The 15,136-nt window shown below is 54.8% G+C and overlaps 1 protein-coding gene across 9 annotated transcripts in view; it reads right to left on the bottom strand.

Moving 5' to 3' along the window:
* Positions 1-659: 659 nt before the first annotated feature.
* SLC29A1 (solute carrier family 29 member 1 (Augustine blood group)) overlaps positions 660-15,136 on the bottom strand; it is a 33,510-nt gene continuing 19,033 nt past the window's right edge. For 4 of the 9 annotated variants that reach the window (XM_014878098.2, XM_088161310.1, XM_088161309.1 and 1 more), the window contains 12 exons: positions 8,194-8,276; positions 7,660-7,741; positions 7,254-7,426; positions 6,901-7,040; positions 6,567-6,701; positions 6,317-6,414; positions 5,879-5,969; positions 5,662-5,750; positions 5,411-5,519; positions 4,065-4,150; positions 2,213-2,412; positions 660-1,654 (listed from right to left, as the gene is read on the bottom strand). In XM_014878098.2, the coding sequence (XP_014733584.1) occupies positions 1,543-1,654; positions 2,213-2,412; positions 4,065-4,150; positions 5,411-5,519; positions 5,662-5,750; positions 5,879-5,969; positions 6,317-6,414; positions 6,567-6,701; positions 6,901-7,040; positions 7,254-7,426; positions 7,660-7,741; positions 8,194-8,222 (1,344 nt within the window). In that variant the 5' untranslated portion in view covers positions 8,223-8,276 and the 3' untranslated portion in view covers positions 660-1,542. Of the gene's footprint in view, positions 1,655-2,212; positions 2,413-4,064; positions 4,151-5,410; positions 5,520-5,661; positions 5,751-5,878; positions 5,970-6,316; positions 6,415-6,566; positions 6,702-6,900; positions 7,041-7,253; positions 7,427-7,659; positions 7,742-8,193; positions 8,277-9,014; positions 9,219-9,929; positions 10,260-11,637; positions 11,734-14,295; positions 14,473-15,136 lie in introns of those variants that run through there. The other 5 variants (XM_088161311.1, XM_014878103.2, XM_014878101.2 and 2 more) reach the window with 5 other exon arrangements.

Here is a 15,136-nt window from a genome sequence, read left to right on the forward strand (position 1 = left end):
AGCACAGGAAGGACATGGACCTGTTGGAGCAAGTCCAGAGGAGGAACACCAACACGATCAGGGGGATAGATCACCCCTCTCACAAAGGAATTTGGATTGTTCAGCCTGGAGAAGGCTTTAGTGTGACCTAATTGTGGCCTTCCAGTACTTGAAGGGGGCCTACAATAAAGATGGACAGGGACAAAGAGTATGTAGTTAAAGGACAAGGGGGAATGGTTTCAAACAGAGGGAAGGTTTAGATATTGGGCCAAAAATTCCATGCTCTGAGGGTGGTGAGGCACTAGAACAGGTTGCCCAGAGAAGCTGTGGATGCCCCACCCCTCAAAGTCTTCAAGGCCAGGCTGGATGGGGCTACAGGTAACCTGGTGTAGTATAAGTTGTCGCAGCCCATGGCAGGGGCTTTGGAACTGGCTGATCTTCAAAAGCCCTTGCAGCCTGAACCATTCTGATTTTATGGCTCTACGATCCCCTTCCCATACTGGTGGTGTCCTCATAGCTGGGCCTGGCTGCGCAGGGGATGCATGCACCATTTCCACATCTGATGGTGGTTGCAGGGGACCACAGGATGCCAAGGAAATGCCAGTGCCTTCTCACTTCAACCCTTGACCCTCCACAGGCCCTCTCCCCTGTGGCGACAGAGACAAAAACACATACCAAAGGAGCATTTCATTCTTTTTATAGAAAATGGCAACTGTATAGACAACATTTACACAACAAGGGACAGGAAAGCCAAGAGGCCTTCCCTTGTAGCACACGTGGGTAGGGAAGGCAGCTTTGTTGGGAAGGGAGCTGCTGCCTTTCCTCTTGTAGCCCACAGTGGAACCTCCTGTCACACAACCAGGAGGCTGAACCAAAAACAACGTCAGAATCACAAAAAAAGGGAACAGAGGCAAGGAGAGGGGGAGAAGGTGGGGTGTGGAGACCTCCTCCTCCCTCAGCCTAGCCACGGTGATGGCTCTTTATGCGGCTGCGACACAGATGTCTACACTCTTGGGATACCACTGGGCAGGGGGATGTGCATCTAGCAGAGAGCAGGGATGGCCAGGCTGGCTGGGGCTCTCCTCCCCATTCACAAGTCTTACCAGCAGGAGGAGGGGTGTGGGAGATTTCCAGAGCCCCTAGAAGGAGAGGGGAGACTCTCCTACGTGCTTTGGAGACAAGGGCAAGAGAAGGAGTAACACTGGTTATCAGCCTTTCACTCAGAGAGAAAGAGGCCGAAAATGGCTTTTGGCCTTGAGCCAGGGAAGTTATGCAGCATGGGAGGCAGCTGGACCTCTTGGAGATCCCGGGGGTCTTACAACACACACAGCATGGGGAAGGAGAAGGCACATAGGCCTGAAGGCATCACACAGCCGAGCATGGCAGGAACCAGGCCAACCCTGCAGGAGTGGAACCGTCCCTGGGTGTAATGTCTGCTGTGGCAGTGTGATTTGCCAGGGACAGGTGTGAGCTGTTATTTCCACACAGTGCTGAGGTGTCCAGGGCCTCAGTGGAGGATGCAGAGCCATCTCTTGGTGTCCCTGCACCCTCTGTGTGCCTCTGCTAGATAAGAATTCGGACCAGAAAGGAGGAGGCAGCTCCTAGGGCCAAACCCAGTGCCAGGAAAAACGCCATGACAGCTCCAGCCGTCTCTGCTTCATGCGCAAGCACTTTCCTAGGAGAGAAAAAGGTGTCAGATCCATCCTTAGGATGTGTGCCCAGTGCCCTGCTGTTCAGTGGAGCTCGGAGGCTTATCTGCAGCAGAGGAATGGCAAGGAGAAATCCCCCTTGGCTCCCAGAGCCACAAGGCCTCCAAGTCTCCACATTATGGCCTAACAAAGTGCATCAGACAGGCCACCCTGAAGCTCCCAGCACCAGGGACATCCCTCTCTGACTCCTGTGGGGCTCCTTGTGCTGCCTCTGCTGGGCGAGGCTGCTCACCCTGCTGTGGGTGCTGTGCCATGCTTTGCTCTCCTCCAGATCCCTGCTGCATCCAACCCCTTTCCCTGTGTGGCACGTGGGGAAAATGGAGAGCCCAAATAGCTTCCTCATCCCTAGGATATGGAGGCACAAGCCTGGGAGATGGGACACTGTGGGTAGTGACAATTCCCTTCTGTGCCTGCGGCCTCTTTCCCAGGTGCCAGAGCTGGGTGCAGCCAGACTCCAGGAGTCATGCCAGTGCTGGCATCTGGGGGCATAACCAACCCTTCCCTTGTTCCCAGCTGGCACTCACTTTGGCCCGAAGCACATGCAAAGGCTGGCCAGGTAGCCATTGGAGATGGAGAAGAAGATCATGAAGATGATGTACCAGGCGTCATGAGAGAACACAACAGGCAGGTAGTAACGGGGTTTCACGTTGCACAGCATGAAAAGAGGGACAAAGATGACACGGAGGACCACCAGCACTGGCAGGAGACAGCTGTCCTTCCCGGGCTGGGAGAAAAACACAGATCACTGAGCACCTGAGAACTGGACATTCCCCATCCCATGGCATGCTGGCAGGGGCTGTACAGAGGCTGTCCCTACTATGCCAGGGCTGTGGAGGAGCCACAGAGATGGCAAAGCTGCTGAGAGATTTTCTGGGCCGCAACAAATCTCAGCATCACCACCTGCAGTCCTACTTATGTAGGTTCTAGGTCTGAAAGCCCTGTCCCAGGTGACCTGCTGCAGCACTAGAGCCAAAATACTGAGCTGAGCTTGTGGCTCAGCCCTTGCTGGCAACAGGCAAGCAGGCAAGAGAGCTTTGTGCACACTCATGCAGTGAGCCAGCGTGCAGAACAAGGGTGGCTGAGGTAAATCCCCTCTGGCACCTCAGTGCCTGCAAACTGGGCTTTAGCCAGCTCTTCAGCGTCCTACACCATCCCCCAGCCAAGCAGGGCAAGATCCAGCAATCTGGGAAAGGGATTATGCTGGGGCTGTTTTGCAATGTGCTGGGAAAGGCATGGACCAAGTTACAGTCTCCTTGGCTCCTACCGGATTTCCTGAGCAACTAAAGCTGAGACAAAGAAGGAGCTACCATCCCCCCGTGTTGTCCCTGCAGCTGGGACCAAAGTAGCCCCTGGAACGAGACAGGCCTCATCCCTTCAGTGAAGTGCCAAGTTCACAGATGACAGGGTTCACTGGTCTGAGGTGAGGAGAGACTCACAGCTGCCTTGGGAGCTGCTGGGCTGGTGTGGCCATAGAAATTCCATGAACACAGGAGGAAACTGAGGTCAGGCCAGCTGCCATGTCTATGGGGCAAGCTGGAGACAGCGGCTGCCTCTCCTGCTTGAGGAGAAAAAGAGCGAGTGGGGCCCCAACCAGGGAAATGTGGCCCAAACCACATGCAGTCAGACTTTCCACACAGCCTTGTTTTGGAAACGTCTCCTGCTGGGTCATCCCACCATGGAGGCTGTGGCCTGGACACCAGGCAAGGCGGCTCATGGCCAAGACTGAAGACAACAAGCAGTGATGGCCAGGGGAGAAGCAGCTCCAGGCCACGGGGAAGGCAAGCCCAGGCAGAGCCCTTGCAGTACGTGGTCCTGAGGAGCTTCTCTAAACAAACAGTGTGAACAATACAGGGGGAAACAGCACTTGGGGGTTGGGTGAAGGGGCAGGAAGAAACCCAGACAGGACAGCCCCTTTCCTTGCCCATCCTGGGGAGATGAGAGCAAGGGGATGCGGCAGGGGACAGTTCTGTGACCCACATGGCATGGCCCTGCCCTGCTCTCAGGACAAGGGCCTTTGAAGCAGCTGTGTCCTGTGCCGAGGCCAGAGGTTTTATTTTAGGCTGTCCTGTCTTTCACCCTCTTTCCCTGTCGCCATCCTGTCTAGTCATTTGCATAGCTGGAGTGAAGGTTTGTTTACTGACAGGCTGAAATGGAGGAGGCAGCTTCATCCAAGCCATGTTGAAAGAGAGGTGGGAGGACAGAACAACACTGTGGTTCTCGGCTCTGACCCATAAATCTCCACTTAGAACTTAAAGGAGGAGTTAGCTCTGCACCTCCTTCCTGCTCCAAGCTATAGATGGCAGCCTCAGTGACAGCCGTGGCTGAGGGACCTAGGAATGGACACTGCCTGGCATTTGATCCCTGCTCCATACTTACCCATGTGAAGACAGCAGTGAGACTCCGTCCTGTCCAGTCAAAGACGTTAAAGAGCAGGAAGCAGGAGACAGGAATGAAGTAGAGACCTGAAGAAGGGAATGGTCAGTGACAAGTCCAGTGTGTCCCAGCCCCTCATACTCACTGCATGAGGACTGACTAGGTCCTACCAGTTTCCCACTAAGGTCTGGAATGGTCTCCCAGCCAGGCTGGTGTCCACATCCAAACCATCATGCACAGTGGTTCCCTCTTCCTTTCCAGCATTCTGTATTGGGTTTGTGTGGCAAGGTTTTGGTAGCAGGGTGGGCTACAGAGGCGGCTTCTGAGAGAAGCTGCTAGAAGCACCAGGTCTGATAGAGCCAATGTCAGATGGCTCCAAGATGGACCCACCATGGGCCAAGGCCATCAGTAACAGTGGTAGGGCCTATGGAATGACAAAAAGGGGAAAAAAAAAATCTCAACATGTGCAATTGCACCCAGAGAAGTGAAAATATGTGACAGAAACAGCTCTGCAGACACCAAGGCCAGTGGAAAAGGAGGGGGAGGAGGCACTCCACATGTCAAGAGCAAAAATTGCCCTGCAGCCTGTGGTGAAGACCATGGTGAGGCAGGCTGTCTTCCTGCAGCCCAAGGAGGTCCACAATGAGTCAATATCCACCTGCTGCCTGTGGAAGACCACCCTACTCTGAAGCAGGTTTGTTGGCAGGACTTGTGACCCTGCAGGGGATCCACGCTGGAACAGCCTGTTCCTGAAGGACTGTGTCCCATGGAAGGGATCCAGGCTGAAGCAGTTCATGAAGAACTCACATTGGACTTCAAGGAGGACTGCCCCCCATGGGAGGGTCCCCATGCTGGAGGAGGGGAAGAGTGGGAAGAGTGGGATGTGTCCTGCCCCTGAGAAGGAAGCAGTGACAGAGGAAATATGTGATGAACTGACTGCAACTCTCATTCCCTGTCCCCCTGCACTGCTGCAGAGGGAGGAGATAAATCATAAATAAGCTTAAGCCTGGGAAAAAGGGAGGGGTGGGTGGAAGATGTTTCAAGATTTAGTTTTTGTTTCTCATTATGCTACTCTGATTTGATTGGTAAATAAATTAAATTAATTTTCCCCAGGTTGAGTCTGTTTTGCCTGTGACAGTAATTGGTGAGTGATCTCTCGCTGTCCTTATCTCGACCCAAAAGCCTTTTGTCATATCTTCCCTCCCCGTCCAGCTGGAGTGGCTTTGGTGCGCACCTGGCATCCAGACAGGATTACGCCACCATACATACCTTCAAGCCCCACCTTCTTTTCTCCCACTTACCTTGTTCTCAGTTTTTCCCTACTTCACCCCCATCCCTGGCACGCTTACCCCATTTGTTTCCCTCTCCGAGGACAGTGGACACTTGTGCCGTGATGGCAGGAAAGACGCCGATGGTGACGGTGAAGACAAAGCAGACAGACAGAGCCAAGACCCAGAGCTAGGCAGATGAAAGAAAAAGGCTGGTACCAAACACGGGGCAAGAGACCAGTGTAGGGCTGGTCTCAGCTCCCCAAGCTTTCATACATCTGTGCCCATCCTGAAAGGAAGGGCAGGACAAGGCTTGCTGGCAACTCACAGACCTTCTTAAAAATAGCAATGACAGAGGGCTGCTCATCAGGGTTGTGGATAGGGATGACCTTTGAGTTATTCTGCTCCATCCCATTCTCGTCTGCAGGGAGAGACACAAGTAGGACATAGCAGACCCCAGAAAGCAGAGATCTAATTCAGTCCTTCCATCTCATTCTTTCTTTAAGCTCTTTCTCTTTCCCTTTTCTCTTCCTTCTCTCAGCCCCTCACCTTTCTTAATCAGGTCTCTCTTGGTCTCCAGCTCTGCATTGTACACGCGGTACTCTGTCTTATCCTTCATGGAGTAGTATCGGAAGAAATCCTGCAGAGAGACAGCAGGGAGGACTCATTTATGCATGCAGAAAGAAAGCTGCCAGGGGCTGTGTGACAACAGCAGATATGGGCAATATGGGCAAAGTATTCCTTCCAGTTATGTCCAATATTGATGCTTTCCTGCTTACCCAGGGACTCAGATACCCCAAGTACACTGGGGTATCTATGGTGGGAAGTATCCCAGAGTGCTCCCTTGGGGCACAGGAGAGCCAACCATGACACAAGAGGTGGAGGGTGGTAAGAGCCAAGGCTGGGCAGCTTGTGGGCCATGGTTCTTGTGCTGGGATGCGCAGAGGTCCCATGTTCCCAAGCCCTTCCCTAGGACAACAGTCTCACCATGTGAGGCAGAACTACGTAGGAGACGATTGCCAGCACGATCGTCACACAGGCCGTGGTGAAGTAACCGATGAAGCTCTCGGGTTGCTGGGCACCAACTGAGAGCATAGGAAGGGAGAGGAAAGGAAGATGATGACAGCTGAGAGGAGCAAGTCCCTGCTGCCATGTCCCACACAGCATGACCTTGGCAGATGGTGTGGCAGCAGTGGTCTGGGAAGGCCCTGTCACCTGCAAGGCAGGGATTACTCACTGGCAATACTGAAGATCATTGCCAAAGCAGCGAAGGTGCCCGCCAAACCCTGCCCACTCATGATGGGGGCTGTGTAGCTGGCAGGCAGGAGCCCTGCCAGCCCAAACAGGCTGCTCTGGAGAATGGCGCCGAAGGCTGCAAGGGGGAAAAGATGAGCAGAAATGAGAAACCAAAGCAAGGACGGATTGCACCTCTGCAGGGAGCCAAGTCCCCAAGCAAGGCAAGTCCCCCTCCCTCCTTGGCTCTCCCACAGTGAGGTTTATGCTTTTCTCCCAGAGGGATCAGCCGTAGCCATGGGGCTGTGTCCTTCTCCTTCCCCCACTGCTTCACTCACAGTTGATGAAGATAATGCTGATCATGGTAAAGACGAAGAAGGGAAGAGGCTCCATGGGGACTTTCACCATGATTGCGGTGACTAAAAACACCAGCCCAATGGCCACCAGGCTGCCTGAGATGCGAATCTGCTGGGGAATCCTACAAAAGAAGGTCTCAGTGAGGAAAACCCAACTTCCTAAAAACCTGAGGCCGGGACCAAGCTCTAACTGTGGGAATCTCAGCCAAACCCTGAGAAAGGAGACCGGTGTTTTGCCTTTGACTTGACCAAATGGGCTGTAGCTTGGCTCAGTGCTGGGACAGGAGAACAGGCCCTATGGGGGCTGGCAGGGGCAAGGATGGAACAAGGCTCACCGCTGATGGATGAAGGAGTTGAGGCAAGTGAAGATAAGGAGGGGCACCATGGCGCAGAGAGTCATGAAGTTGTCAAACACGGACTGCAGGTAAGAGGGTGTGAAGGTGGCCTCACCAGTCTGGTTGCTGACGTGGCTTGTCTCATCCGGGTCCTTAAGGCGACCGATGAAATACTGCAAAGGAAGGAGCCTGGTGGGGCTGAGATTCTGTGAGGCCTTCCAAGGCCACCCTTATTCTTTGTCCCATGCCCATCCCTCCTGCTGCCTCGGTGCCACTTGTCACACCCAGTTCACACATGCTTGTGGTCCTCTGCATGCTGTACCATGCTGCCACATCTACACCATGGTCTCTAGACACTACAGGGGACAATTACGGTCATGGACAACAGCAGGAGGGAAGCCCTCACCTCCCTGGCAGTCATGAAGAAATTCCATGGCAACAGCGTTCCCAGGCCGAGGATGAAGAAGATCAGCCAGACGGCCTTGTACCTGTGAAGGGGACAGAGTGATTTGGATGCGAAGCTGAGTATTGGTTCTGACTGTCCCTGACTCTGTGGCGGGAGGCACCAGACAATATTTATTGCCCTGCCCCACAGCCCTTGCTAGCCTGGGCTGCCAGAGATGTGGCACTGCAGAGGGGCTGTGGGAGGCCCTCCCCAGGACGCTGTGAAGGCAGGGAGAGACTGGCTGCTCCTCAGCATGTGGCACCCAGATACACAGCATCCGTCACCAGATCTGGGAGGGAGTTAGGCTCCCCAGGCTTCTTTACAGGGGACTGTTTACAGCCCATTTGCTATGGAAAAGCCGAGAAAGAAGGGACAGCTTGGTAGCCCAGTCAGCAGGCAGGAGCAGGAGTCCTGCAGATGCTGGGTCCCCCTGTCTCCCCTCCCCTCCTGGTATCCTGGAAGTGCCCCCACAGCTACATCAGAACCTGTCATTACCTATCTTGGGGCCCGTCTCTTGCTGTCATCTTGTGTGGCAAGAGTCAGCACAGGTCCCAGCAAGTCTTATGGCTGCTCTCCGTCTGGAAAGCAAACAGAAGATTTTATGGGAAAGTGAGAGACACAAGCCAGGCAGGGGCAGCACTGGTTTTAACTCCAATCCATGCTGCCAATAAATGTTCCACAGTACTGAGAGTCAAACAACAACCCAGAAAACGACGAGAGGACAGGGCAGGAGCTTTGCAAACCTGAAGCTCAGAGTCCTTAAGCCAAGAGGTTGAGACACACAGTCTTATTCTGCTGGCCGGGCACAGCAAGCCTTCCTTCCAGAAGGAAATGCTTTCCCGAGATAGCCAGGCTGCTCATGCTGGCTGCCCAGCTGCTTGCAGCAGGCTCTTAAGGGATTTGTGAGCCTGCAGCTTTCTGTCCCCAATCCTGGGGCTGTGAATGAACCGTGTGCGCAGTGGGCTGTCACTGCCCCTCTGCTTCCTCCAACGCCCAGGGCTCGGTGGCACAAAAGACACATTTAATTCAGCAGCCTCTCCGGTCAGAACCAGCAAATCCCGTTTTCAATTCCGCTTCCCTGGGGCTCTCACAGCCCTTTCCTGGGTCACCTTGAGAAGCCAAGGGCGTCCCTGGCAGTGCTGTCCCCTCCCGGGCACCCACCGCTCCGTTTTTCCCGTCTCCACCTGCCCAGGCGCTGCACCGCTCAGGCATCGGTCTGAGAGCCCCAGAACCCCGAGAAGGGACTTTCCCTTCCCAGTCACCCCCTCTTCCCGGGGCAGAGTGGAATTAGCCGCCAGGAGGAACCGCGGGCCTGCCTTGTCCTTTTCCAGTCCGGGCGGCGCAGCATGGGGTGCTCCGGCACTTCTCCCAGGGCTTCACCTGCAGCGGGGCTGCCAGCGCCGTGTCCCCGGCCCCACTGGGACATGCCTTGCGGATGCCTGCTCCAATTCCGCCCGCAGCATCTCTGCCCGCGCCCGGCCAGCGAGGGCGGAGGACGAGGAGGCGGGGGAGGAGGCGGAGAGGCAGGCAGCAGCATGCCGGGATCTGTAGTCCCTGCCAGCCCCGGCGCGCACTGACAGCAGCGCAGCGCGTCCCTGGAGCAGGTTCTGGGCACAGCTCGCCTCCTCCTACGGTAGGATCCTGCAGACTGGAGAGCCTGAGCCACGATGGAGCCGAAACATAGTCGGTAGGGTGTGAAGAGGGATTTTAGAAGCCCCTTGGGCCGCTTGGGTAAGACACAGCAGGACAACAGGATGCCTGCAAAGGATCGAGGGCTCTGCCAACCCGGCAGGTGCCACCCTGCTGATGTCGGAGCCATCTGCGGCACCGCTCCCCTGCCTTCCCACACAGAGAGCTCGGGGGCATGACAGCTCCTGCCTTGCCCTTGTGAGCCATCCGGGCTTCCAGAGAAAGCATCGCAAAATCCCCTCCTGGCAGCCCGCCAGCGCCTCTGCGGGGAGGAGACATCCTGACCCGGGATTAGCCGAGGGATCTGCAAACACAACTGCGATCCCCTCGCACATAGAAACCCCACCGGGGCCACTGCTTGTTCCAAGCAAGCAGATCTCAACCCAAAATGGGCAAGAGAACCCCAGCTTCCCCCGTGAGTCCCCAGCAAGCCCTCAACATGCTTCCCCTTGCCAGCCAAGCCGCTGATCCCCCTACCAGCCCCCAGCATGTCGTATCGCTGTCCCTAGAAAGAGAGGCAGGGAGTGACCCCACAGACATACCTGGGAGAGAAGAGAGAGCCAGGGTGAGCCCTGTGTTCAGAGTATTTGAAGGCAGTGTGTCCCCCTGGTTCCAAACCCCCGCCCTTGGTGGCCCTGGCTCAGGTCACAGGGGCCGGAGCCCTGCAGGTCTAGCGGCAGCGGGGAGGAGGAGAGCTATCGGGTACCAGAGCTGGCACACGGCCCAGGTGCTGCTGCCCAACCATCCAGCGAGGAGAGGAGCAGAAGGGTGCTGAGGGGGAGACGGCAGGAGCCGAGGGTGTTGGGAAGGAGGCACGGGGGGTCGGGAGCAGGAGTCAGGGGGTGCTGGGGCAGGGCGCTCGCCATGCTGCTTTCCCACCGCCTCCTGCTTCCGTCCGGACAGTGCCCACATCCCTGTCAGGAGCCCAGCCTCCTTGGCAGGCACTGCCCGGCCGCAGTCTCCTGCCTGCTCTGTTTGTTTTCTGTCTCACTTCGCTAAATGCCTCCTAATTTTTTCCACAAAGAGACCATGCCTGCCAAGGGCAGCAATCATTACAGCAGGAAACACTTCCAGCTGCCGGCTGTTACAAAGAGCCCTACAACAAACAGAAAAGGTTACACGAACCAACACCAGCAACAGGTGGCAACCCTGCTCCCGCTTGGGGAGAGCTGCCCTACCCGATGGGATGTGGGAACAGATGCCACTCTTCCAGCTGGCACAGCACAGCTCCAACCACCCCCCCCCCCCCCCAGGAGTCTGCCGGTGCGTTTAGCCCAGCTAAACTTGGTGGCTGCACATCCTAAGGGACACAGAAAAGGAGGAGTGATGTGGGGCCTTTGCCTAAAGACACCCCTTTTGTTCCTAGGCATAAAGCAGTCTTGTGACCACATGGAAGTGATGTGTAAGCAGAAGGAGCAAGATCACAAAGACTGGGCATAACAAACCATAAGCTAGAACATTTGAGCAGGTTCAAACAAGAGATGGCACAATTTTAATTGCCCATTCATGACACACAAAGGCTGTGACAGATGCTAAGTGACACCCTCGGTAGCCATGTGCAGCCCCATTGCCAGCCAAGCCCTGGCAGGTGACAGTAGGGCCAGCTGTCACCAAAACTGCCTAACCTCTGCAGAAAAACTCGCACTGCAGGACAGCCACACCTGCAGTCAGCCATTTGTCACCTGGATTTGGACACTTCCCTACCTCTCCCTTTCCCCACATCACCTTTTCCTGCTGTCTTTGCCAAGGGTGAGTACAATGCATGCTTAGATTCCCAATCGTGCAACTCCCTGCTGCCACATAGGTATGCTATGGCACCATGGAATTTTAAAAGAAAAGCCTTGTAGAAGTGTCCTGGCAGTCCATAGCCAAGGGATTGCCAGCGGATTCATTGGCAAGCACTTCATCCTCCTGACACCACTTGTCAGGGGATCACTTTGCAGGGATAATGTCAGTACTTCCTCCAAGCATGGCCAAGATGAGACAGGACCAGTTGCCTCACCAGCCTTTCCCCCCATCCCCTATGTCCACTGGGAGACACCAGAGTTCTCCTGTCAGGAGGGCTGATCCAGGGGCCCCTCGAGGTTTATCTGCAGGCACGGAACAAGCCCAGCACAGGTATGCAGGTCACATGAAACCTTGGTGTCCATGAGTCAGCTGGAAGATAGGAAACACTTAGAAGACTGCCCGTTTCATGAGATTTCATATGCGTGCCTGAACTCTGACCACGCTGCTTGCAGATCCTCCTACCTTGTGCCGAGGTGCAGGGAATTCCACCTCCACCTTCTGTCACCAGCCTGAGGACACACGCTTGTATTTCACAAGACAGATACTGCCACTGTGGTGCTGAGACAAAAACAAACCCTCTCAAAAAGGGTAGGCAGGTGCCTTGAGTCAAAGCAGAGGCTGGTCTCTATCAGAGGGCAAAAGCAGATGCTAGGAATGAATAAATGTGGCACAAGTACAGACTTAACTGCCCGACTGTTACCCCCAGCCTCGGAGCTGGAAGGGTCATGACATGCGTGTGTTTTGTAGCCATGGTGGCTTTCACTTCTGTGAAATCCTCCTTTCCTCTTCAACTCTGGAGCTCCTGTGAGGGGGCAGCAGCTCCCCCCACATGCAGGGCCTCACCAGGGCTCCCTTGCCTTCAACATCAAAGGATGAACATTGGAGTGGCTGCTTTACAGATTGTATCCACCCAACAGCACATATCCAAACATAAATTCTAGTTCACTTAGTCATTCAGGCATGACTCCATGCCTTCAGTCCTCGTTGCTTTCCTCCAAACCTTCCCTGGCTCCTCTCGACCCTTCCAGAGATGCTGGTGCTGGGAGCACGCAGGGACTGTGTGGGGGGTGAGACACCAATTTGAAAAGTGGCACGAGGCTTTCCTGCTTTGTAACTGGGAAAGATGATTCCGTGTGCTTTTTCATGCACACTGAGATAACTAAAATAGCCCCAGGCTTTGCTGTGAGTCCCCAGCTCATGGCTGGCTCAGTGCATAATCTTGTTTGTGGATTTGGGGCTTCCTCCCTTCCCCCCTTGCCTATCACTTGATATTTATCTAAACTGAATTTCAGTTACCTGGTGTTGTAATGGTTGTCAGTACTTCTCCTAGCTGGCACTTGACCCCATGAACCTAAGTAATCCAATCACCTCACCAAAGCCCTGTCATCTCATTGTTCATTCTTTTTTCCAGGTCACTCATAAATGTGTTGACAAAACATATGACCAGTGCAAAGATCTCTTTTCACTGCAAAAACTGACTGCTGACTCCTACACCCTCCTTCCTGTTTTCATACTAATTATAAAGCCAAGTAAGGACTTTCCCTCTTGACCAGCAAGTTCCCTTAAAAACTGGGCCGAAAGTTGACTGGAGTTTTTTGGGGAAGCAGCGTGGTCATTCTGAGCCCAGACTCCCTGGGAAGTGCAGCTCCAATCCTGGGAGCCCATCCACAGGAGTCTCCCGGCCTGCCCACAGGCTGTGTCCCTGCACAGACACCCAGGACATGCAGCAGATCCAGCAGTCAGCTTTTCCCAGAAGTTCCTTCAGCCCTTCTTAGAAAAGAACGTAATATCTTTCCCTCCTCCCAGTCCCTGGGGGCTACAGCAGTTGCAAATGAATGACTAGAGGCCATACATCACAACCAGCTGCTTCACTCTCCCTTTTCTTCTGGGGAACACTGCCTTGCCCAAGACACTTGTTGTTTACCTTTGCTTTCTAACCTTCCCTTTGCTGATGCTCTGAGGAGCTCCCTAAAGGAAGGTGAAAGAAACTGCTTAAGCTCTTGTAGAGCTAACAGAGAGGTAAAAGCTTCATCTGTCTTTTCTACTATGGCCTCTCTTCCTCTGATCCCTTGTCCCTCCAACGTTCTGCAGCAGATTTCCTAATCCTGGAGTGCTTTGTGAGCGGTTTCCATCAGCAAGCTGATGGCACTTCCTATTCTTCTTCTCTCTGCCTCTCAGTAAACAGCCTTGTGATGCCATCTGCTCTTCCAGCCCTATTCTATGCCTGCATCCTGAGGAGAGAGCTTAGCAGGAGAGAGCAGGTATTTCTGCCTTCTCCCTTGACTTGCTGTCTGCAGACAAAATCTTCTGCTTTACCAGGGCTTGGCCAGCAGAAGAAAACCTCTTACAAGGTGCTCTCTGCAGCACCCTCACCCCACAGAATGAGGGTCCCTGGGCAGCGTTTCTGACCCATTTCACCTCACTCCCTCCATTCCCTCATGGACAAAAGGAGAGGCTCCTCTAAACTCCCTCTGGCTTTGGGTTGCTGCACTAGCAGCCGCCACAAACTCTTGACAAAGCAGCAGCTGTGGATACTGACCTTGCTCCCAGTACTTGCTGTTATCTCAGATGCCGGGTGGTGCAGGGGGGCCATTCAGCCCTGGTGTGTTTTGAACTGCGTAGCAACCGGCTGCAAAGTCCCTTATCTGGAGAGTTCAAGGAGCCCTGAGAGGCTCCCTGGGGGCCCTCACGCCAGGCAGGTAAAGGAACCAGCTGGGAAGCAAATTCCCCAGGTCCTGGCAGGACTCCAGCACTGTCCCTTCCTGGCTTCACCAGGTAGAGGGCAGAGGACAGCGACAGGGCAGAACCAGCTTTAAAACTACCCCAGGTGGCACAGCTGGGATTATCCCACCCATTACTGAGTCCCAGGAAGCCCTGAGCATCCACCTCTTCAGCAGGACAGCTGGGTGGGTTCCCAGCCCTGGCTATTACTGGTCAAATGCCATCGATGGCAGCCCCACGATGAACCCACACATCTCTCTCCTCAGCACATGGCAAGTGCCCAGGTGCAAGCTGGTCCCTGGCCAGAGAAAACCCCCCAGGAGCAGAGACGGGTGCCCCTGCCCAGCATCCCATCAAAAGCCGCAGAGGGACACTGTAATGTCACAGCAACAAGCTTACCAGAAGGGCAGGGTGGTCCCAGCCCCTTGCTCCTGGTCACTTCAGGCCACAGGACGATGCAGGGACAATGCAGCCTTGGGAGAGGTAGGAAAAGCCCCACAAATATTGGAGCCGTTGCCTGCTCCAGGACTGGCAGTTTGGGGATACAGGAGGAGATACAAGCGCCTGGGGGAGGGCAGGAGCAGGGGGGGAAACGTCATTTATGAGCAGGCGTCAGAGGAGGAGAGATAAGCTGATCTCAGGAGACTGTTTGCAGAGACAGGATTCTTCCAAGAAGCTGGTTTCTCTGATGGCACCCGCTTAGGCTGCTCTCCCCCAGGAAAGGACTGTCACCTCCAAGCCATAACCCCAAGCTGCTTCTTGGGAGGCTGGGGAAGGAGACACGTTTTTCCAGGGCTAGCTTCAGTCTCCATTTGTTGGAAATTTAGAAAAAGAAAGATCCTTTATCCCAGGGCAGAGGGAGGGATTTGCTCAGGGCTTAACTAAGTGCAGCTGCAGAAGCTTCCAAGCCTAGGCAGAAACCATCTCCAGGACCTGGATGGTGCTTCCAGGCAGCTTTCAGCACCTCCAGGAGTTGCAAGGAGGTGAGGAGGGGCAGAGAGTGACCCACTATGGGCCTGCACGGCTCAGACCAAGCTCACAACATCTGACTGTGGCTTCTTGAGGGACCACCATGGGTTTGGGGAGAGCTTGGGGATGCCTTGCCCCAGACCTTCATCCTCATCCAGCGATCCTCTGCAGCTGGCAGACCCTCACAGCCCATGTCTGCAGGGCTGGTCCAATTCCCCAGGCGTGCCGGGATGGCCAATGGAGGTGCTGCCCGGGGGCCATGGGGAGGGGA

This window comes from Sturnus vulgaris, chromosome 3, assembly GCF_052056855.1.
Source record: "Sturnus vulgaris isolate bStuVul1 chromosome 3, bStuVul1.hap1, whole genome shotgun sequence".
NCBI lineage: Eukaryota > Metazoa > Chordata > Aves > Passeriformes > Sturnidae > Sturnus > Sturnus vulgaris.